The sequence below is a fragment of the Mus pahari genome, chromosome 8 (genome assembly GCF_900095145.1).
Source record: "Mus pahari chromosome 8, PAHARI_EIJ_v1.1, whole genome shotgun sequence".
Classification (NCBI taxonomy): Eukaryota; Metazoa; Chordata; class Mammalia; order Rodentia; family Muridae; genus Mus; species Mus pahari.
This window is the reverse complement of record NC_034597.1, coordinates 37,884,853-37,907,051: the sequence shown is the minus strand read 5'-3', so window position 1 is coordinate 37,907,051 and position 22,199 is coordinate 37,884,853. Positions and strand designations below refer to the sequence as shown.

Here is a 22,199-nt window from a genome sequence, read left to right as displayed (position 1 = left end):
TTGCTTCGCATCCAGGCCGCTGATGCAAGACTGACCTGCAGCCCATCAGAGCTGGCAACCCCCAAGGGCTGGAGGCTGGTGAGCTGGCGGTAGTATCAATTTTCAGGCATTAGCTGTGCATTAGCCTGAGACCAGAGCAGTCACTTGGCTCTGCAGTGGGGTAAGGAGTACTGATCTGGTGCCCAACACGGGCGAGCTTGCTCCATATCCCGGGTACCTCTGCCTATCAATTTATCTGTAAACTAAGGTTAATAATAGCAGTTCTACTTCATAGGGTTGTCGTGAGGGTGGAATAAACGAATATATTTTTAGTGCTCAGAAACCACTGGGCATGTGCTAACTAAATGTTTGCATAATAAATAACAGTGCTGTGTAGTAGAATGTGATAGCATCTTAATTTTTAAGTAAATCTGTCATGAAGACGTTTCACAAACTCCAGCTGGCCTTATTTCCTTCAAGTGGTAAGGCACACTAATGCAAATGAGTCCCCCCCCCCCAATTTAACAACACAGCTTCTGTAATGCACTGAGAAATGAATTTCGGAACCTGATAGGTACAAGTGAAGAAATGAATATTTATCTGTTTATGTTTGAGAATGTAACACAAAATGGCGATTCTCTGTAGGATATCAGTGTGATAGCTTCCTTATTCCCAGATCCTCTCTATCATTGTTCATGGTTAAGCCAGCCCCCCTCCCTCCTTCACTTCTATGATAGGTTAGCCTTCGCTTCCTATCTCCCATGCACCTGGTCTCTCAGTTTACAGCCATATTAAGGTAACATGTTCTGAAGTGTGACCAGGCTTATTTTTAACTGCATCCAAGAAGCTGAGCTACTATGAAAAATCAAGAATGGTCCTGCCCCGCTATTAGACTGCAGCTCAGACCAAAATAGACGAGCACTGGGCTCTTCACCCAGCCACCGACTATAATTAGCTTGTCTGCAGCTAGAAGGTAGAAAGGCACTACACTACCACTTAAGGTACTGATAGAAGATCCTGCTCAGGTCTTTTCAGAGCCTCGATTTGTGGCTCAACCTTCTCCCCCCCCCCCCCAGCCGAGTTTGCCGAGTTTTGCTGGCATTCATTACATCATGAGCTCACTCGTCTCACACCTAGATGAGTATCACATTCTGACCCTGAGTATTGAGGTACAGATGTTGCTCTTCCTGTGGGAAGGTTCTCTCTACCAGCCTTTCTCCTACCACAACCTGTTTAGGTAGTGTGTTCTGGAACTCTCCACAGGGTGTCCTCGTTCGAGACGAGTGATGACCTGCCATGTTCCCGCCTAGAACTGAGGCAGTCAGTGAAGCATTGGGGGGGGGGGGNGGGGGGGAGCCACCATGTATTACAAAGAACAAAATCCCAACATACTTTCTTTGCTGTCGATATCCTGATATGTCTAGAAGGGTTTTCCGAGGGAAAGACCGAAAGAGCTTCTGCACCTGCTGTTTCCATGACAACAATCTTTTTTTCTGTGTCTCTGTAAATGCCTGCAAAAACAAACAGGACTTTTAAATGGGTGACACAGCCTGGCATTAGAAGGAAAAGACACACAATTAATAAAGGAAAACGCCAATGTCTCTAAAGTAGCTCCTTTCCCCCCACCTGTTTCCAACCTGGTCCAGACAGCAGTCAGCTTGAATTGGAGCCATCTGTGTGAAGATTCAAGTTGTTTGGCACCGGGAGCACCTGGTTCAGGCATTAAGCCTCTGACAACCTCGTTCTTTGGCTGTATTTCCTGAGGACCCATCTTCCCCTTGTCTGACTCCTTCCTGCACCCCATGTGTTAACTGGGGATGAGCTGAGCTGCAAAATTGGTTGTTAGATATTCTAGCTTTGCAGACCCCCTGCATTTTCATAATCAATGGACATTCTAAGCCACTCCAAAAATCGATCTGCCTGATGGTGTGTGGTCTGGAGTGGACTGCAGGGCTCAGAATGGCACCATTCAGTGGCTTAGGGCTTTTTTTCCTGAGAGGTCTCTAGTTAAACAGCCTTGTGCCCTATGAGCCGAACCATCCCTACTTCCCCCATATATACCAGCCCTGACCTTAACCTTGCCCAAAGTTGAGGGAAGAAAGTAAGCCTGATGCTTTCTCAAGTCTTCTAGTCATATTGGAGTATAGGCAGACATTTTCACTAGTGTCTGTAACACATGTCTCTCTCATCTTTAGCATATCTTTAGCACATACCTATATAGTCTATAGCACACACCTATACAGTCTTAAGCACACACCTATGCAGTCTATAGCACACACCTATGCAATCTAGAGCATATACCTATGCAATCTAGAGCACACACCTATGCAATCTGTAGCACACATCTATGCAATATAGAGCTTACACCTTTATAGTCTATAGCATATACCTATATAATCTAGAATGCATACCCATGTGATCTATAGCATATACCTATGCAATCTATAGCATATACCCATGAAATCTATAGCATACACCCATGCAGTCTATACCATATACCTATGCAATCTAGAGCACACACCTAAACAATCTATAGCATATATCTATGCAGTCTATAGCATATACCTATACAATCTATAGCACACACCTATACAATCTAGAGCACACACTTATGCAATATAGAGTACACACCTATGCAGTCTATAGCACATACACATACAATCTAGAGCACACACTGCTACAATCTAGAGCACACAGATCTATACTATGTTCCCTGTGATGTATAGCCTTTGCACTCACCATATCCCAAGACCCTGATTCTGGGACTTCCAAAATCAAATACATCAAAATCATCCAAGGAAAATATTGGATGTAGGTGATGGGGGGGTGGCCCCCTCCAATATTCCAAAGCATGACTGAATAATCTAGGTTTCCAGGAGGCAGTTTATAGAAAGTACCCTGGTAAAATTGTGCAGGTGGAGCACTGTGGACTCACGGTGTCCCAGCAGGTGAAGCACTGTGGACTCATGGTGTCCCAGCAGGTGAGGGTCCAAGTCAAATACTCAAGTTCCTGAGCTGAGGTTTAGAGCAAAGCTATCTGCTTGGGTTGGTTAGCAGTAGCAGTGACAGAAAACATTCCCAAGTGGTTTTAACAAAAAGGCATGGAATCCTTTAAGTAGTAACAAAGTATTACTTAGAGTTATAGGCTAAATGCTTGCTTTCTATAAAGGAAACAGGTTTCTTGAAGATTGAAAAAGAAGACAGCTTAATTTTCTCCTGAGGATGCTTAATCTTTTAAGGATGTAAATCCTGAAGAACTTTGTGGATAAAAGCAAAAGGATACCACTTAGCTGTGGAAACACTCTCCTCCGAACTGAGGATGTTCAAGAAGGGCTGCCTAACTAAAGGACACAGTTAGGTCCCTGTGGTTGTGTGGTCGGGGTTCTAATTACTGGAAAGTGAGCGTGGGTTCCTCTCCATGGTCCTTCTCCTTTGTAGGTGAGATCATTGAGTGCTCATTGATGCTTACAGCCGGGCTCAAGGCTGGCATTGTTGTTGCATTAATAAAGGCAGGAAGGAGATGGACTCTCTGACGTGGATTAGCTTATGCAGCTAAATGCTGAGGACACAAGACACAGCCTTGGGGATGATGGCTCAGCCCAGTGGGTCATAGGAAGGCAGATGGTAAGTCTCAAGTCCATGAACCCACTCACTCAACCTCAGCTGAAGAGTTGGTGCTTTCTGTAAACTGAGGGTGAACTGCGTTGGGAGTAGATACCAAAGACACACTTAAATCCACACATACTGCTCCCCAATGTAGGCTTTGGCTACACAGATGCACCCTTTAGGGGGCCCTCTGGGAGTTCTTCAGCAACGACCTTTAGCCCCAATAGTGGCCCAAACCAAATGGCTTCAGAGTCGTACAATCACAAGATCCAGCTGCAGCGAGCTTGAAGAACAACTGTCCGAGTCACAAAGGAGTGAGACCCTAGATGCCCTCCCAAGGACGCCATTATGTAGATGACATCTCCTATGGTGGCACATGGCATCTAAGTAGATACAGTGTGGACACCCTCATCTCAAGGACATCACCACATCCTGTGATGGGTGCTCAGTGAGCAGTTCTCAGCTGGGAGGCATCCAGCAAGCAAGCTGAAGTTATGTCATAACCTGGCTCCAGGGGCCTCTGAAACTGGAGTTCTGTCTCTAGCATTCTATCGTAGGGAACCTTCTCATGGCTGCTGTCTCAGTGCAACCTCCTCCCCAGGCAACCCAATGCCAGAGGCTCAGGGCAGGGGAGGAAGATTGGAAGCTTGCTGACTTCCCAGACACCACCAGTCACCCAGCTCAAGGCTTCTGCCCCATCAGGCCCAGAGCAATCTGTTTGTCTGGAGAGAGAGATGGCCACCCTTGGTACTGTAGTTTACACACTGGGTGCAAAGTCTCCATAGGGAAGAGAGCCCATTGTTCCAGAACCATATCCAGACAGTGAAGGAGAGGAGTCAGGTTTGATGATTCAGGAACCAAAGTGAACCGGCATCACGGGTAAAACTCAGAACCTCCCTGTTCTTCAGTTTACTACCTTAGGGAGTCAGGGCCTTCCTCCTTAGGAAGGGCGGTGTCTGCGGTTAGTGAACACCTTCCCCACTCAAGCCTGTTGGGGAACAGGAGGCCTTGGCTGTGAGAAGGACCCTTGTCTGAGGCTCGGGTCTAAACCTGCTACTCCTGCGCTGCCCACTGGCCTCCCAAGACAGGTGTGTGCTGCCAACATGGCATGCTTATCCAGCCAACAACCAAAGCCTCGGACAACACTTTTCCTTCTATAGCAGAGTGCAGACCCCACCATCTCACACGAGTTCAGGCAGAAAGACCTGCCTTGAGACCCACCGAGCCTGTGAAGGAGGTGTTCTCTAGTAAACAGAAGATGGGACCGCAGTGTCCTCTTTGCACTGAGCACTTGGGACTGCCAGAGAAGAAAAGTCAGGGGCCTCAGGGAGGGTACAAGGGTTGGGAAAGGGGCCAGGGTGATGCTTCAAGGCCAGGTTAGACCAATCGGAGGCTTATGCCCAGTTCCACGGAGGCCTCTGAACTCAGTCGTTCTTTGGTTTCATGGGTTCAAATAACTTGAGCTGAAGTGGAAACCATCTTTTCCTCTCAAGTCTAAAAGCATCCGCAATAAGAGTGGGCATGAGATGGAGATGAGCCCTGTTTGCTGTTACAGAGCATAGCTCTTTTCCTGACCCACCACTGCAGCCCACTCACTGCAGCCCACTCACAAACGCCCTCCTCCAGGCAGAGCCCTGGATTCTACCTCAACACCTGTGTCCTTAGAACTGTGCCTTGTATTTTCCTTAAAGATTTTTGTTTTTATTCATGCTTGTGTGTGTGTGTGTCCTGCACATTAGCATGCACACATTTGTGTGGGTGTCCATGGAGACCAGAAGAAGGTATATATATGTAAGGTCCCCTGCAATTGGGATCACAGGTAGTTGTGAGCCACCTAATATGGGGACTGGCAACCAAGCGCAGGCCCTCTACAGGAGGAGTAACTGCTCTTAAGCACCAAGATGTCGCCCCAGCGCCAGACCACAGTGCCACAGCTAGACTTCTGGCCTCAGCTTTGAGCCAGTCTTTTCTACTGCTGGAGAAGAAGTGCCCTGGGTTCCAGCTCTAGCTTAGGTGCCCACCATTCCATCTTTAGGTTCTGAGCCACCATGGGAGGAGGGGACCTCGGCAGAAGTCTTATCATCTTGGGAAATGTCCCCCCACAGGCTCATGGATTTGAATTCCTGGTCGCAGCTGTAGTGCTATTTTGGAAGGTTGTAGAACATTCAGAAGGCATGGCCTTAGTGGTAGAAGTGAAGACAGGCTTTATGGGTCATAGACCCATCCTGGTGCTCGCCCAACATCCCCCGGCTTCCTGGTATACTGCTGAGATAGAAATGGGACATCTCGGATTCCAGACCTCCACTAGCAGAAGCTGCTCTTCCTCGTGTACCTTTCCCATGTGGGAAACAAAGACATTTATTCTTGAAGGTCGCTTTTACTCAGAGATTTGATCACAGGAAGAGAAAAGTAGCCTGTATACCTATTTCTGTTTATCTTCCCCAGTGCCCTTATACCATAAGCCTCTTAGCCCAGGGACTGGGTCTCACTGCTCCCTAAACATATACAGAATTCTTGCCTTTCCTTCGATCTTTTTTTCCCCTGAGATAAAACCAAGTGTAAACACCAGGATTGCAACCAGTGAAGGGCCAGTTGGGGCTCCCAGGGCACGGTCTTTCCCTTTACCGAAATAAACAGGTAAGGAAGGCCTTCAGCCACTGTCAGGCAAGAACTAACAATGTTCTGGGTGATCTGAGAAACTCTTTCTGTCCAGCTGAAAGTCTGGCTTTGGAGTCACTATTTCAGAGGGTGGCATGACTGAGCTCATGACTGAGTCGATTGCTGTGCAGAGGGTTTCTGGCTGGGCTGATGGGCTAGGTGAGCTCGTGCTGCACGGGGGAGACATATCAAGATGAGAGTGGGGGGGGGAGCAGAGAGTGATGGTCTGGGATGGAATCCCAGGAGAATATGAAGAGGAAGTGATGGGGAAGAGCATCGCCATCAGACCAGAAGGAAGGAAGGCTCTCAGAATGGCAAGAGTCGCCTGGGCCACTGGGAGAGTGAATGGCAGAGCAGAGCCACCTACTGCCCATAGGGTCCATTGAACTCTTGGGGTTCTGACTGCCAACAAGTGGATGTGAGAGGGTCTAGCCATCTCATCCTCACACCACCCCCCACAAAGGCTTCACTACCTTATTTACCTGGCTCCCTGTTTCCCCTAATCTGGATCTGAGAATATGACTCATCAAGACAGGGCACCCACAGAGCCACTGATTGCCTGGGCCTGAGCCCCAGGCTCTGTTCCCTGTGTATTTCTAAGGAACACCCATCAGCCTAGTCATGATTTCACATGAAGACCAAACTCAGAGTGTGCAGTCAACCTGCCTCAGTCTCCTCCCCCAGGTCAGATGGCAAATATAGGTTCGATAACAACCACAAATCTAAACAGGCCAAGCAGCCATCAGTATCCACCCTGGACATGATTTCTTTTCTGTTCTCTCTCTCTCTTTCTCTCTCCTCTCTCCTCTCTCTCTCTCTCTCTCTCTCTCTCTCTCTCTCTCTCTCTCTCTCTCCCATTCCCTCCACCACCCCAGTTTCTCTACACTAAAAGACACAATGTCTGATCACGCAGTGTGAAGAAGACTTTATCTATGGCTGGGCAGCCATTTTGTGTATTAGTCAGCCCAGATCTGGTCACTTGGTCACTTGGATTCTTCTGGGGTCTGAAGTTCTTCCCAGGTGCCCTATGACATCAGCATTCTATGTCTGGTGAATTCTGATGTCAAGGGGGCACCCATTCAGAGTCCTAGTCAGAGGTGGCCACAGCCTAGTTTTGTCGCAGCTGTTACTAATGGCTACGTAACAAGTTGTGGGAGACCAAGTCAATGGGATCGCAGAAACTCTGAGCAGCATTTCTAAGCAGTGAGAGGAGCGGGTTTACCGCAGCTGCTACTCACCTCGTGAACGAGACACTTGTCTAAGAGCTGTAGATAGGAGCTTATATTTTCCTCATCGGGTCTGGAGACCAAGAGCTGTGTGCACACTGTGAAGTAAGAAGACATGAATCAGAACCCTGCATGCATACACTTCCAGCTCCTGGGCTCCGCCTCTTTCAGGACCCAGGCCTTATGAGGAATGTATGCCTGTGACATTGCATAAGGCTCATTCCACTGAAGTCAAATGCTCAGTTGCCACAGGAACCCTCACCCCCAGAAACTCCTTGGGTTTGTTCCTGTCATAGCATTCTATATTAAGCCCTCAGACACAGGCTTGAAGACAGACGCTCTGTGAGAAGAGAAATAGGGCTCTTGGGTTCTGCGTTTGCAGGTGGTGCTGAGCCCTCTGCCACAGTGTGTGTGTGTGTGTGTGTGTGTGTGTGTGTGTGTGTGTGTAGCAACCCCACTTTATGAATGAACCACACACGCCTCAGCAGGTGGGAAGGAAGTAGTGTTTGTGTGTGAGAGGAAGGAGGCTGGAGCCACATTTTGGCTGGGACGCATGTAGGAGTGCACGGAGCAGAAGAAATCTGCCATTCAGCCATTGCAGGCTTATTTTCTCAATGTGATACACATTTATCCACACACGCCTTCACCTACACACTCAAGCGTGTGCCAAAAAAGATAGGGCAATGTTCCTCTGTGAGAAGAGGTCACGTATGTACTAGGTTTCCCCCTGCCCCCCTTTTTTTTGACATAGAATTTCTCTTTGTAGTCCTGGCTGTCCTGAAATTCATTCTGTAGACTCAAGAGATCTGCTCATTTCTGCCACCCCAGGGCTGGGATTAAAGGCATGTGCCACCACTGCCCTACAACATACTACAGATTTTATGGGCACGTGCATGGCCCACTTTGGCCTTAATGTAAAGGCCTCCTGCAAAGTGAGTCAGAGAGTTGGGTATCTGTCATTTGAAGCACATCAAACTCAAAAGCCGGGGATCACATCTGAGTCTTTCCCCTCCTATGTCTTTCGCCATCCTATGTCTTTCCCCATCCTATGTCAGGATGCTGACATAGATCCCCACCAATTCTGTGTCGCTACACACAGACTTCCAGAATAACAATGTTTGCAAAAACACCATGGAAATGGCCTCAATGTCTACCCATGGGGACCTTGTTAAATAATTTGTACATACAAATGTTAAATAACACACACACACACACACACACACACACACAGCTGATCAGTATGCTACCTTAAAGAATGGTGCTTTTTTAGTGACATAAATATGCAAATATGTAATGTTTGTGGAAATAAATATGAAAGGATCTTAAAACCTATGTGAGAACAGATAGTCACACGTATGTGCACGAGGTTTCATTAGGGCAACCCCACATTCAGTAGCAGCCATCCCTAGGGAGGAGATGGCGGATTTGGTGGGAGCAGGAAGGGGGTCACTGGCTTTCACTTTCCACTGTTTTATACAGTGTACTGTGTCACGTGGGTTGTGGCTTCTCACACAGTAGTTACAGTTTTAACGGAGGTGGTGTTAAAGAGTGCTGTCTCCCTAGGCTGAGCCCCGCCATGATCCCCTATGTACGGGGATGGGGCATGGGGCACACTCAGGTGGCTTTGTTGGGCTGGGTCTTTCCCAGGGTGCAACAGAGCTTAGGAGCAGGAAGGGTGTGAAAAGGCCTCTTCGGGCCACCAGCTCCTCCTCACCCCTGCCCTGGGAAGCTTCGCGTCACCGCCTTCTACATCAGAGGTCAGTGGATTTAGGTCTCTTTAGAAGCTTATATCAGAGGCTGTGCCCCTCACTTTGTTTACAAGGCAGAGGTCCACTTCTGTGGGTGAGAATTTGGCTCTTTAAAGGACAAAACTTGGCTCCCTCTTTCTTAAAGGAAAAAGTCTAGTATTTACTCCCATTTTTAAAAAAATAATAATCATAATGTCCTGTGAAGGATGTTGGGGGGCACAGTTTACTCAAGGGTGGTGCACTTTTCAAAACGTGGTCATAAAGGCCTAACTGCAGGGAAGGCAGAAGGAAGTGCAGGCAGGAAGGGTGGTGTGACCCACAGGGTCCACTTAGCTCTGTTCTGCCCAGGAGACACAGCACAGTTTAGTCGTGTGACTCGCTGTGCCCAGGATCCGGCTTCAGGCTATGTGTGTGAGTGTCACCTCTCACCTCCACGGCACCATCACTCGGGTCCTGAGTACCCCATGGCTATTAAAAGTGGCCCCCGATCGCCTTAGGTTAATGAATGGGGTTAATAGCCAGGCAGGCCGATGGCTGCAACGAAGTGTGAACTGGGTTAAGACAAGGAGAGGACAGGCCACAAGGACCATGAGAAGGGGACCTCATAGAGCCCAGAAATCCTGTCAGACTATCTCTCCTGTGGGGAGACTTGGCTGCCATTTACAGGATTAGGAAGTGGAGCAAAGGTGAACGAACTGGAGGGAGGAAAGGAGGACTTCAGCTCAAGCTGTCACATGTCAGGTTGTGTGGTGCGTTGCTTGAGTAAGCTGAGCGGGAGAGACCACCGTCCTGCATCCACACGGGATGTAATTCTTTCAGGTTAGTAGGGCCCTGGCTTCAGACATGGGGGGGAAAAGTATGTGCAATCGTTCGCAAGGAGATGCTGAGTTTCTGGGAACTCAGACGTAGTCTGTCTGCAGTATAGAACAGGGGTGGTGATTCTTTGGACTTGGGCTCGATCAATGTGGCAAAGGGAAGGCATCTCATGGAACTTGGCCACGCTCTACTTTGGGGTACTAAGAAGGTCTCCAGGCAACCATGGGGTAGGAGGTGGAGCAATTGAGGCGTGAAACCCTAACTCTGCCAGGAACTGCATACATTTTGGTGGAAGGCTTATCTCATCTTGGATTCCTCTTTTGTCAAATGGGGTATTTGGGGCTCACTTAAGTCACCAAGGTGAACCACAGGTGTAACAGGCTCTGGTGCACAAGAATTAATTAGTAACCATAGTAATTAGCCAACAGGCCAAGACCACCAGAGCATCCTGTGAGGTGAATCAAAGGCGAAAGGAGGGTGTAAGCCCAGGGGACTGAATAGAAGCGCCTTGTACTGAGAGATGAGAGGCAGGCCCAGTCTCTGCCGAATCAGTAAGTGACCAGGAAGCGCAGGGCCTGGGGGGCTCAGTAGGGCTCTAGACTGGGGCTTCCTTTGTTCCGAGCTGCGGTTGCTCTGGGGGAGGGGCCACTGGCTGAGCAAGGGTTTGGTACTTGGAAGCAACTTTTTCAAAAATGTCTGCTCTACTTCTTTGTCTCTGAAGGTTCAAGGTCCAATAGATCCAGTACTGGAAGGGATGCCTAGAGAGGTCCACATCCAATTGGCAAACCTGTTTCTGTAGGGGTGCTAATGCCACCTACTGGTTACGGAAGCTCATTCTAAGCTCCCCTATCTCATCGCAGCCCTCAGGACTCTTGGGTCTCTGGCTAGGGTTCCCTGAGAGAACAGTACCTTTCCCCATGACTCGAGTGAACTGCCCCGGGAGGTCCCCCTCCGGCAGAGGGGCGACAGCCAGCTCTCCGTCGCAGCTGCTCAGCTGGGGTGGTTGCAGTCCACCGCTGGCACCGGCTGAGGCACCGGCTGTGGAGCTGGTGACTGCTGTGGCGCTGTCTTTGCAGTCAGGGCTTGGGTTCTCCATCAGTGAGGGCTCGTGGCGGCGCACCTCAGGGGTGGTACTGGGAGAGCTGTAGGCCTTGATGGGTGTCAGGATCATCTGATGTAGCTCCTGGAGGGGGGTGCGCAGGCTGCCCCCTTCGATGATGTCCTGGGTAGAGAGAGGGGGCTTCAGTGAGATCAGGGCAGCTCCCCCCCCCCAGGCCCTTTCTCTCTGTCCTGTGCTCCCAGAGCTACTCCCAGACAGGGCAGGACAGGGTAGCTGGGATTTAGTAGGGGATAGATGGTTTTAGATAGAGTCAGGAGACAAGCATGTTTCATGTATAACAGAACTGATGGGTAGATAATTGCATGTATACACACGTCGGAAGCTGGGCAGATGTCTCAGCTGTTACAGTGCCTGCAGTGTAAGGACGAGTATATGAACTCAGATCCCAGTCCCCATGTAAAAACTGGACCCAGCAGTGCACACCTGTAATCCCAGTGCTGGTGAGGGACAGGCTCCCTAAACAGCTGGCCTAGCAGAGCCCGCTAGCTGCGGGCTCATGAAAGAACCCCATTAAAAAGGGGATGTGTGATGGAGGAAGACAACTGACATCAACTCTCAACCTCTGGCCTACATACACATACTCTCTCTCTTCTTCCCTTCCCCCTCAATTTCTCCCTCCTCCTTTCCCTCTCTTTCCTCCCTCTCCTCCCTCTCTCTCACATACATGCACACTTGCGTGCATACACATGTATACACTCACAAATATAGGTTACTTTGTGCATATATTTTGATATTCTTCGCATTACTTATTAGAAAATGGAATCTAAGTGTTTCTGGTAGGGATGTTGGGGCTGGGACAGGCCCAGGGCCATCTGGGTGTGAGGGGTAGGATGAGCCCCTGCCACCATGCACTGACAGTGCTTATGCAGCTTTGATTGGTTCTCTCTGGGTCCTAGAAGGAACCCTGCCTATCAGGGTCTCGATTACAAATGAAGCACTTCAAATCCTGAGAGCCCAGATTAGCAAGAACACGATTTTAAAAGCTTGACATACAGAATTCCAAAGCATCTCTACGATGCTCTTGTATCAAGAAAATGGCTTGATGGTGCCAATGAATGCAGGCGTAAGGAACATGAGCACTCTGACCCCAACCTTTCCCATGAGTGGACAGGACAAAGGAAAGCTGCTGGAGACAGGTTTGGGGCACGACTCAGTTCTGAAAGGCAGCGGACATTGGCAAGCCAAACTCTCTCAGCTGGTGGGAGGCTACTCTTTGGGTGGGCTGTGTGTGTGTGGAAATGAAGCATGAATTGTGATTTGATCTAGTTGCCACAAGTTTTATTTATGAAGGAAGTGAAAATCTAATTAGCCCCAGAAATATTCCAAGCCTGCTCAGAGCTACCATATAGTCTAAGTTGAAGAGAAAGTTAACCACCTCTGTTCCCCAGAGCCCTTTCTGGCTTGGGCCACATGGCTGGACTTCATGGTTTGTGTGGGAGATTTTGGTTACACTAAGAGCTAAACTGTTTTCCAGGAAACTGATATACCCAAGCCCAACGTTATCTCCTATGTTAACCTACAAGGGTGATGGAGCTACCATACCAAGGAAAGAAACTGCAGATGGCTGTTAGTAAAATGCTTGTTTTGACAGTTGGAAATCGCTAGAAGTTACATTAATAATAAGAATAGTAAGTCAGGTGTCGCAGTAGTCCCAGAGCTGAGGAGACAGAGAAGTAGATGCTTGCCGCTCACTGGTTAGGGTAGCCTAGCCTGTCTGGTGAGTTCCAGGCTGGTAACAGTTATGTCTCCATAACCTGACCGTCAAGTTTACATCCCAGATTTCAGATGAGTGCCACACTGAGAAGCAGGCCAGGAGATGGTCTGAATGGATCCCAGTCTGCTGTTCTCCTTAACCTGTGGGGATTAATTTTCTACCCTGACAAGTCTCTATTGATCCTCCCTGCCCCCAATATAAGCCTACATTATACACACAAAGGCAAAGCGAAGCTGTCAATGACCCCCTCTCAGAGCTACCAAGCAAGGACTCTTGGGAAAGCAGATGACAGGAAGTCAGGTCCATGGGTGGCACATTAGAGATCTCTTGGGAACAAGCAAGAAAGAAACTATAGTAACATCAACCTAGCACTGGCCTTCCAGTTGGCAAAGTGCTTGTTTTTTTAAGTTGCAATCCCCAGAGGGAGGAAGGTTGGTTCGGTATCTTTCTTGGGCATAGGATAATAACAAGGTGTAAACAATCAGAAAGAGAGCTTTGGGCAGCACAGTGCTCCTAGCTTCTATGTGACACGTCAGGACATCCTTTCCCTCCAGGTGGTGATAATTTGAAGCTTTCATAATATATAAGGCTCCTGTTTCTACCTACATCTGCTTTCTCTCTCTGTTCTCCCACCAGTCTGCAGCTGAGCTCAACAGCAGTTGGGCACTGTTCTAGGTTGGGAATATAAAACCAATCCTCATTCCTATCCCAAGAGACTCAGATAGTGTGAGGACAGGACAGGGATTCAGGGCTGAGAGGTGGGCCTGCTGGCTTACAAATTCATGCTCTCTCTCCTTTCCCTCTCTCCTACTATCTATCTCTCCTCTTTCTCCGTCTGTCTTCTGTCTGTCTGTCTGTCTGTCTGTCTGTCTGTCTGTCTGTCTGTCTGTCTCTTTTCCCTACCTGCCTACCTGTGTGTGTATTGCATTTATGGAAAAGGCCAGCAAATATCACAAGGGATGATGGGATGGAAGGAGGGGTACCAAGAAATGAAGGAAGGTGATTTTGAAGACGGTCCACGAAGCTATTTGCTAGTGAGGGCGTGCTCCTCTGAGCTCCTCTTTCTCAGAAGAAGCTACCGTCCTGATTGCCTTGTGAGGAGGCTGTTGTAGGGCCTGATGTAACGGTGTGCACGAAGCCTGTCTTGGCTGTGTCCACCTAGTGTGTCTTGCTGGTATACGGCATTATTACCTAGAGGTATTTACTACTCAACACTGTCAAGTTGGATTACGATTTCTCTGCAGCAGTTTCGAAAACCAGGGTCTCTGACTGATGCAGCCTCAAAAGGCCAAGATCTAGGCTGTGTGAGGAAAAGGCGTAGGCATTCGAGAAGCGATTTTCTCTCTTTGAATAGGAATAAATCGAACACACACACACACACACACACACACACGAATGCATCTCCCTAGATCCTTGATAATATCAAAGCTGAGAAAATGGGAAAGTGTTTCACTATCTGGGAATGTTTTGAAAAGGGTCAATGTATAAAAGCACAAGGAGACATTTTCTTACTAAATATTAATATTAAAAAATCTCTTCCATTCTGAATTTCCCTTTTTTTTTCTCTTGCCTTTCCAACAACTCAGGAAGCCCACAGTTCTGTGTTTACGCCTCATCACGCAGTCACGAGGTGACATCAGGCTTTCTGCATCTGATGTCGTCTGTTTGAGGTGACATCAGGTTTTCTGCTTCTGATGTCTACTGTTTGAGGTGACATCAGGCTTTCTGCTTCTGATGTCGTCTGTTTGAGGTGACATCAGGCTTTCTGCTTCTGATGTCGTCTGTTTCCCTGAGACTTTTTCCCACTCTGGCTGACGTGCCCGACGATCGGGGCAATGTACGGTATTCACAGTTCATGGCACATTCAGGGAACTTATTGGGATTGCTCTGCTCCCTCTCTGGTCCCTTGAGGCAGGGCTTACAGCCCTGCAACAAGGTCCTGTTCTGATGGCACTCCCTAGAGGCTGTTCTCCAGCTCATTGTAACTCAGCACACTCTTGGGGACACCCACTTCCAGTTACCTACAATTCTCTCCCATCTGGGTCATTCATGACCTGGCACGTTGGAACTCCCAATCTGCTTTCTGGCCACCAACTTGCTATTTCTACCTCGGTGCCCCACAGGTGCCGCAACAAACTCAACTCTTTTCCTTTTCAGGCCCCCAGTAAGTCCTGTGACTTATATGTGCTCAAACGCCAGAGCATATGACCCAAACCTCCTAACAACAGCTGGACTCCCTCTACATGGGCTCTGTGTTCTCTCCTTCTTTGTCTCTGTCTTGGTTTAAGGTCCCATCAAACCAGCTGTGGTCTCTTTGATTGCCCCCAGCAGCATCTAGCCTCTACCCAGGGTTTAGGGAAGTTCTCTCTGGCCTTGGTGATGGTATACCATCACTCCAGGTTGTGTGCTCAGCAGCTACCATATCTTTCTGTCCCAGTGCACATTCCAAGATACCCAGGGCCAGAAACCACATACCACTCACAGTTACCCTGCAAGGATGGGCAAAGTGCGTCCAAACATCTGTTCAGCAAGCATTCAGTAACGGAACGGAAGGGCTTAGAGCATGTAGTCAGCAGCTTCTACGGATTATGAACTAGCTATGGGCGGGGTCCCAGCCATCTCCTTAGAAATGAGGGTTCTATGTGAGGTAAGAATGCCAGAGGCAGGCAGGGGAATGGTGATGACCATTCTAACAGTGCCATCATCTGGGGTTGGGAGAAAGCCTTTAGCTGAGTCTGAGCCACCAGTAGTAGCAGGTGACAGCTCCCCTCCCTAAAAGAGCAGGAAAGATTTCAGGTGATCAAAGGAGAGAGTTGGGGGCTCAGTCCTCAGGGATGTGTAGGGTGAAGGGAGAGCCCCCAAGCTCAGGGTATCAGAACACATGGTGCCAGCTTAATGCAGCCATCCAACAGGCATGACTTGCCTCTCTCCAGGAAGTCAAAGACAATGAGCTTGTTTTTGTCTTGCTCAGCTGCAGCCATCCTGCACTTGGCATCTTTTTATCTTTTCTATTTCAGGAAACCATGGTGGAAGCACTGTTGTATAGTCAATGTAATTATAGGTATAACTCTAGAAGGCAGAGCACCCCTGACTTAACTGACGCCAAGTCAAAAGAACATGACCCTCATAACACACACACACACACACACACACACACACACACACACANACACACACACACACACACACACACACACACACACACATACACACACAGACAGGCACACACACACACAGACACACACAGAGACACAAACACACACACACAGACACACACAGAGACACACACAGAGACACACACAAACACACACACAGACACACACACACAGACACACACACACAGACACACACACACAGACATCATGCACACACATAGGCACACAGAGACACACACAGAGACACAGACACACAGACACACAGACATCACAGACACACACAGACACACATACACAGACACACATACACAGACACACACACACACACATACACATGGTACATGTATGTCAGCTCAAGGATGAGGGCAAGAGGGAGCTCTGCTTTCTCATCCACAGAGGCTATTAATGAATTCCCAAAGGATGCTCTAGAAATGAACAGGCTTACAATATAATCTTCATTCAGAACACTTTCTGTAGTTTCCAATGGACATGGGGTAAATTGGCCTTTTGAATGTTCTCCAAAAGAGAACAGTTTCTTAGATTAAAAATAGCCATAATCACTCCGTTAGACAAGCTGCTTGGCAGAGGACGTAGCATAAAATTAAGAACAACACCCAAACCTCGGGTTTAGGTGGAGAGCTTGCACGAAATGTGTAATTCCCTTTGTTTAGGAACGCTCTTTAATCAGGATGAGCATGTGAGCACTTCTTACCTATCTGCCCAAAAGGATTTAAAAAGAATTTTCCTGATACTATATGAATATTTTCAAAATATAAATGATGCTTTATGTTACATATTAAATGCAACTTAACAGTACACACACACACACTTACATATTAAATGCAACTTAACAGTACACACACACACACACACACACACACACACACACAATTAAGTGCATATATATCTTTGTGAACTTATAAAAACATCCCCACTCCATTAAGTCACCAGCTTTAGGAACTTGCTGGAGACCTGCCTCACTTAGTACTCTGTCCCTTCCTGAAGGCTCCCTGGAGTTTCTAAGAGGTTCAAACTCACAATCTATAGCTTGTGTTGACAGCTAGTGAGACGCCAGGCATCTAGAAATTGCTCTCCACACCAGAGCAAACAGGTAGCTTCACAAACAAGGAACCATTGTTAGTCTGCAGGCATCTTTTTGTTTCCATGAGAAAAATCAGCACAAAAAGGAACTTGGGACCCAGAATTCACTCATCACTGCCGGCTGGGGTCAGGATTCACAGTTGCGGATTGTTTTTGGCGTTACACATTTTTGTGGTGGTTCCTGTCCGAGTCATGGAGATGGATCCTGTGGTTAAGCTGAACTCTAAAGCCAACTCTATTTGTGCCAATACTTTCTACCCCCCGTGAAACCTATAGTGAACCTGTGGATGTTTGCCCCTCCTGGATGACTTTCTCCAATCCTGTCACTGGGGCTAGGCCGCAGGCGTAGGCACACCGGCATTTCATGTGCTGTTCTGTGACTGTTGTTACTGTGTGTAGGACAACTTACCAGACTCTTGTGGTTGCCTACAAGACCGAGGTGATGGAAAGAGCAGAGGGAGCACTGGCTTCAGCTCATCCAAGGCAAACCCAGGAGGTCCCCAGCAGCTTGAACCCAGAGGATTTAACTCATTATAGCATCAGGCTCCAAGGAAGCATGGGTAACCGGGAACCTTCACATTGGTCGTTTCCCTTTCTCTGACAGACAGGGAAGTCACATGGCACCTTATGATCTATTAAGTGACACTCCAAACTGTGTTCCTTTAGTCTGTGTTCCCACCGGAAGGTGGAAATGTCTCCTGGGCCAGTTGCTCACTTACCCTTTCCAAAGACTTCAGGAGGCTCTGTCTTTCTTTGAGCTTCTGAATACTGATTACAATTTTGTGTCTTGCGCCTTTGGTAACATTCTGTAATCAGATGCGACAATATATTAGAACATAACATAGCCAGGAATCAGCTTAGAGGTTCTCAAAGGCTGGGCTCTACTTCGTCTTTTGTTCCTACATGCTCACAAGCAGGCCAGGATGCACTCCTCTCTTGTTGCTACCACTGACCGAAAACCCTTCTCAGAAGGTCAATGTACTAGCTCTGTCTGGCTACCAGTTTGCCCATGACCTTTCAGACAGAGAGTCACATAACAGCCAGTTATTCCACCCAATGTGACATGTTTTTACCTTCACCAGGTTAAATGACCTTTTGGGTTTTGTTCAGGACACTCCTCAGGCTGTATTACCTCAGTCCCTCTTGGTTTCTCTGGAGGCTGCAGTATTGTTATCTTTTTTCTTTCTCAGGGCAAAGGACGTGAAGCCCGGTACCGCCCACGTGCTCCAACCACCACACAGGGGAAGTTCTGTTCCTTTAAGACCACCCTTTTCCTTTCCATTATGAAAAGTGGAATTTACTTCACTCCAGGTAAGCATGCAGAGCTGTGGATGTTTTTATTTTAAACTGGCCACAGCAGTCAGTGGGAAGACTTCCTTAGAACCTCGTGGATTGTAGTCGCTACACACTTCCCAGTAAAAAGGGTCCCTTTTCCTAAGCAGGTCTCTAATGCAGCATTCTGGCCATCTCTGTTCCCTGGCAACCATTCCAGAGTTCCTCTTTCACCAGTGAAGGGCAGAGGGTGGCAGGGGCATCTCTGCCCCTGCAAACACTGGGGATGTATTTCCGTTTCGCTGTACTTTTCGGATCCAGTGAATTCAACTATTTTGTAAAGTTTGGGTCAGGCTCTAGCGCTACCCTCCTTGGCAGGACTTTCTTTTTTTAAAAATCTGAACAACTGATGAGTTGGCTTTTTCTCTCAACTTTGACCTAAACACAGATTGCTCTTTGAAATAGTTTCTGTCAGCCCCTGGGATCCGAAGCAGCAGCCGAGATCCAAAAAGTGGTGGGAGAAATGTTAGGAAGTTGAAATTAGTGCCTTTCATTCTCTGAGAGTGTGCAGTGACTCTGGGCTTTGTCTTGTTCTCAGTCCTGGTATTTAGCCAGGCCTGCAGAAGGGGATCTGAGGGCACTGAATAAGTACAGGAAAAGCGGAGGTCAGTGGGGAGCCATGTGGCAGCCAGGCCCTGCCCCGAGAGCTCCAATCTCTCCTTCCTGTGCGACGAATATTAACTCATTTAGACCACCGGTTTCTTCGAATTGTCGCTCAAAGGAAACTGGGGTCAATTTGAAAAACATGCAAATAGCATTTTAAACAAGAGAAACAAAAACACACATTGGATCTGTTGGCCAGAGCCTGGCATGGCAGAAATGGTCTCGGTTTCCGGGGTGCTGTGGATGGGTGTTTGCCCTCAGATTTTTGTGGGGAGAGACTTAAGAAGGAAAGAGGGATTCTGTTCTTTTATGACTTCAGAAGGGAAATAAATTCTAAGGCCTGGATATCTTACCCGCCGTCACTGGCCCATGACATTTGGGGTGGTCAGAAGAATGTATGTTAAACAATTTACTCTGATCTCAACTAAGTTAGTGTGAATGATTTTGGAAGACCGTCCCGGAGTGGCTAGTGTTTCCTCTGGCCGGTCCAGTTAGAAGTTAGTGGATGTGTGACCAGACTGGATAAATAGACGAGGAATCTGTCCCTATCCAAACGAGTCTTGGCTTGGTGGTGGGAAGAGAAGAGCCAGGGGAAAGCTCTTTGGGACACTGATGTGAGACCACACCTGGCAGTACCACAGGGTCTTCCTTAGCACCCAGAGTTTGAAGGTACACTTGGCTCTGTCTTTTCCTAACTTCCTCTCCCTTACCTTGGCCAGTGACTGCCTGCTGATCTTTATCTTCCACTGAACTGTCAAGGCAAGAAACTAGTTTACTTACCGTGGGACACCAGCCAGCACCAGGCAGCTCCTAGATCCAGGCAAGCTACTGGGTGGATAAGGTCTGTTTCTGCATCCAAACAAGGTCTGTCTGAGGCTGAACCTCGAGACCTTGTCTCAGGGAAGGGGCCCCTCAGGCACATACCTGAGCCTCCAGTTGACACTCAGTGAGGGCCATCATTTCCTCATAAGTCATCTGCGAGAAGAGCGCAGCGTACTTGTGCAAGCGGAGGCTTTTTAACCAAGCTGGAACATCTATGGTGCAAGATGCGCAAGAGATGGAAGGAGAAATGAAAGGGACAAGAAGGGACGACGAAAGATGGGAGGACAGAGAGTGGGAAGGGCGATGGCCAGAGGGAAAAAAAGAAAAAGTTATTACTTAATTTAGGTAGCAACTGATGGCTCACAGAGCTTAGGGCTAACCCCAGCAACCCCACTGGGCCCTATAGTCAACCTAGACCAGGCATTGCTCACTTGTGGTTTAAGTATTTCAGGAGAAACAGGAATTCCCTAGAATACGTGTGTGTGTGTGTGTGTGTGTGTGTGTGTGTGTGTGTGTTTCTAGTAGTTTTCCACAGCGCCTTTAAAGTTATCAAAGGAGTTCATCACAGTAAAGTAAAACACAAAGGGCCACTGCTTTAGCTGGGCCAACTTACTGTTGTCTTTTGAAGAACTGACTTAGAAAATGCCTAAAGTAGATATAACAGTCCATACCCTCAAGACACTTTTTTTTTTTTTGAAGCTTAGTGTAAATCTCCGAAAGCTATGTCAGCTACTTCTAGAAGCTAGAACTATACGCAGTAGTTGTACTCCATAAATTCTCTGCCTGGTGTTTCTTTCATCTTCCCTAGCCCCCTGTGGGATAAAGGGCATCCTGGACTACCAGTATCACCACTGTTGTGGGATAGCTGCTAGTCATTTCTCCATCATCACAACATCGCAACACAGAGGGTCCAAACTTTGCCTAGATCACAGGATAAAGGAAATTCCAAGGCACAACTGAAGCAAATCCCAAGTGTGGTGTTTTAGAGTTAAGAAAATTATTGGACTGAAAAGCTACTGAGTCATCACTTTGCTAATTGCAACCAAAATAAATTATTTACCCAAAGTCTCAAGTCAGAATTTTTGAGCTGATAAGATCTGGGTTCATCTTTCCTTAACCCTAATCACCATATAGATGGCAGCGATGTGCCATTAAGTCTAGATCACAGAGAAAGAATGTGGTCAAGTGGGGACTAGAACTCAGGTCCTTCTGCATTTCAGCTCTCTGCTACACTGCACCAAGGACTGCAGAGATCGCCAATCATAGAGCTAAGTAAATAGAGATTGCTAGTGTTTTGAGATTTCAAGGTACTGGTTAAGTATCATTCATGCTTTCTGTGGGGCGTCATCATATTGCTAATCATATTGGTCACAAGATTTTTGTACTATTGATTATAAAGTGGTTTACTCTGAGGCACTGATGAGCCAGCCACACACATTCAAAGATAGGTGGGAACTTCGGGTTTTCCAAAGTTTAGAGTAGATAGCCAGGGCTGATGGAAGACAGTTTGCCTCCCAGGAAAACTAAACCCAGGCTCAGGGAGTGTGGGCAGGGTTGGTCTCCTTAAAAAAAGTCAGGCCTAGCAGGTGATCATTGGCCTGCTGAGTGATCTTGTGCAGAGCAAAGATGGAAGATTTCTGAGAATTAGAACTGAACATTCAGTTAAGGACAGACTCCATCATTTCAGGCTAGAAATTACTTGATTCTGTGCTTGGAAGATCTTCAATCTACTGTGACAAAAGAGATTCCCTCTGGGACCATCATTAACTAAACTCAGGCAAGGCTTCTCCAGGTACACAGTGCTAACACCTACCATAATTTTCAGCACAAACCACCTCGATCACCATTTCTGGACATGCTAGCCCATGTCTGGTACTTTTCCTGATATAACGTCCTGGAGCCCCTTTACCAGACTTCATTCTCTGTCAGTTATTTGTTTTTGTGGAAACAGAGGTAACACTTGTACAAACAAGGATAACCATAGGTTGACATCAGTAGCCATGTATTCAGTAGCTCTGGTATTCTGATCACTTGGTCACCAGGTTTTGTGTTTGCCATTCATGTCTTTAAAAAAAATCCCAAACCACTGCTCAGCAAACACAACACAATGGTCATGATTCAGAGAAGTCTGGGTAATCCAGTGCTAAACTTTGATACAGTTCATCACAAGAGGGTGGAGCAGTTCCATGAACTCTCCTCCCTTCTTCCTTCTTCTTCCTTCTTTCTTCTTCTTCTTCTTCTTCTTCTTCTTCTTCTTCTTCTTCTTCTTCTTCTTCTTCTTCTTCTTCTTCTTCTTCTTCTTCTTCTTCTTCTTCTCTT

General features: G+C 47.6%; 1 protein-coding gene across 4 annotated transcripts in view; it reads right to left on the bottom strand.

Moving 5' to 3' along the window:
* The window catches only part of Samd4a (sterile alpha motif domain containing 4A), a 217,171-nt gene that overhangs the window by 20,755 nt on the left and 174,217 nt on the right, over nucleotides 1-22,199 (bottom strand). For all 4 annotated transcript variants that reach the window (XM_021203202.2, XM_021203204.2, XM_029541556.1 and 1 more), the window contains 5 exons: nucleotides 19,983-20,092; nucleotides 17,843-17,929; nucleotides 10,943-11,255; nucleotides 7,482-7,567; nucleotides 1,372-1,490 (listed from right to left, as the gene is read on the bottom strand). In XM_021203202.2, coding sequence (XP_021058861.1) covers nucleotides 1,372-1,490; nucleotides 7,482-7,567; nucleotides 10,943-11,255; nucleotides 17,843-17,929; nucleotides 19,983-20,092 — 715 coding nt within the window. The remainder of the gene's footprint in view (nucleotides 1-1,371; nucleotides 1,491-7,481; nucleotides 7,568-10,942; nucleotides 11,256-17,842; nucleotides 17,930-19,982; nucleotides 20,093-22,199) is intronic.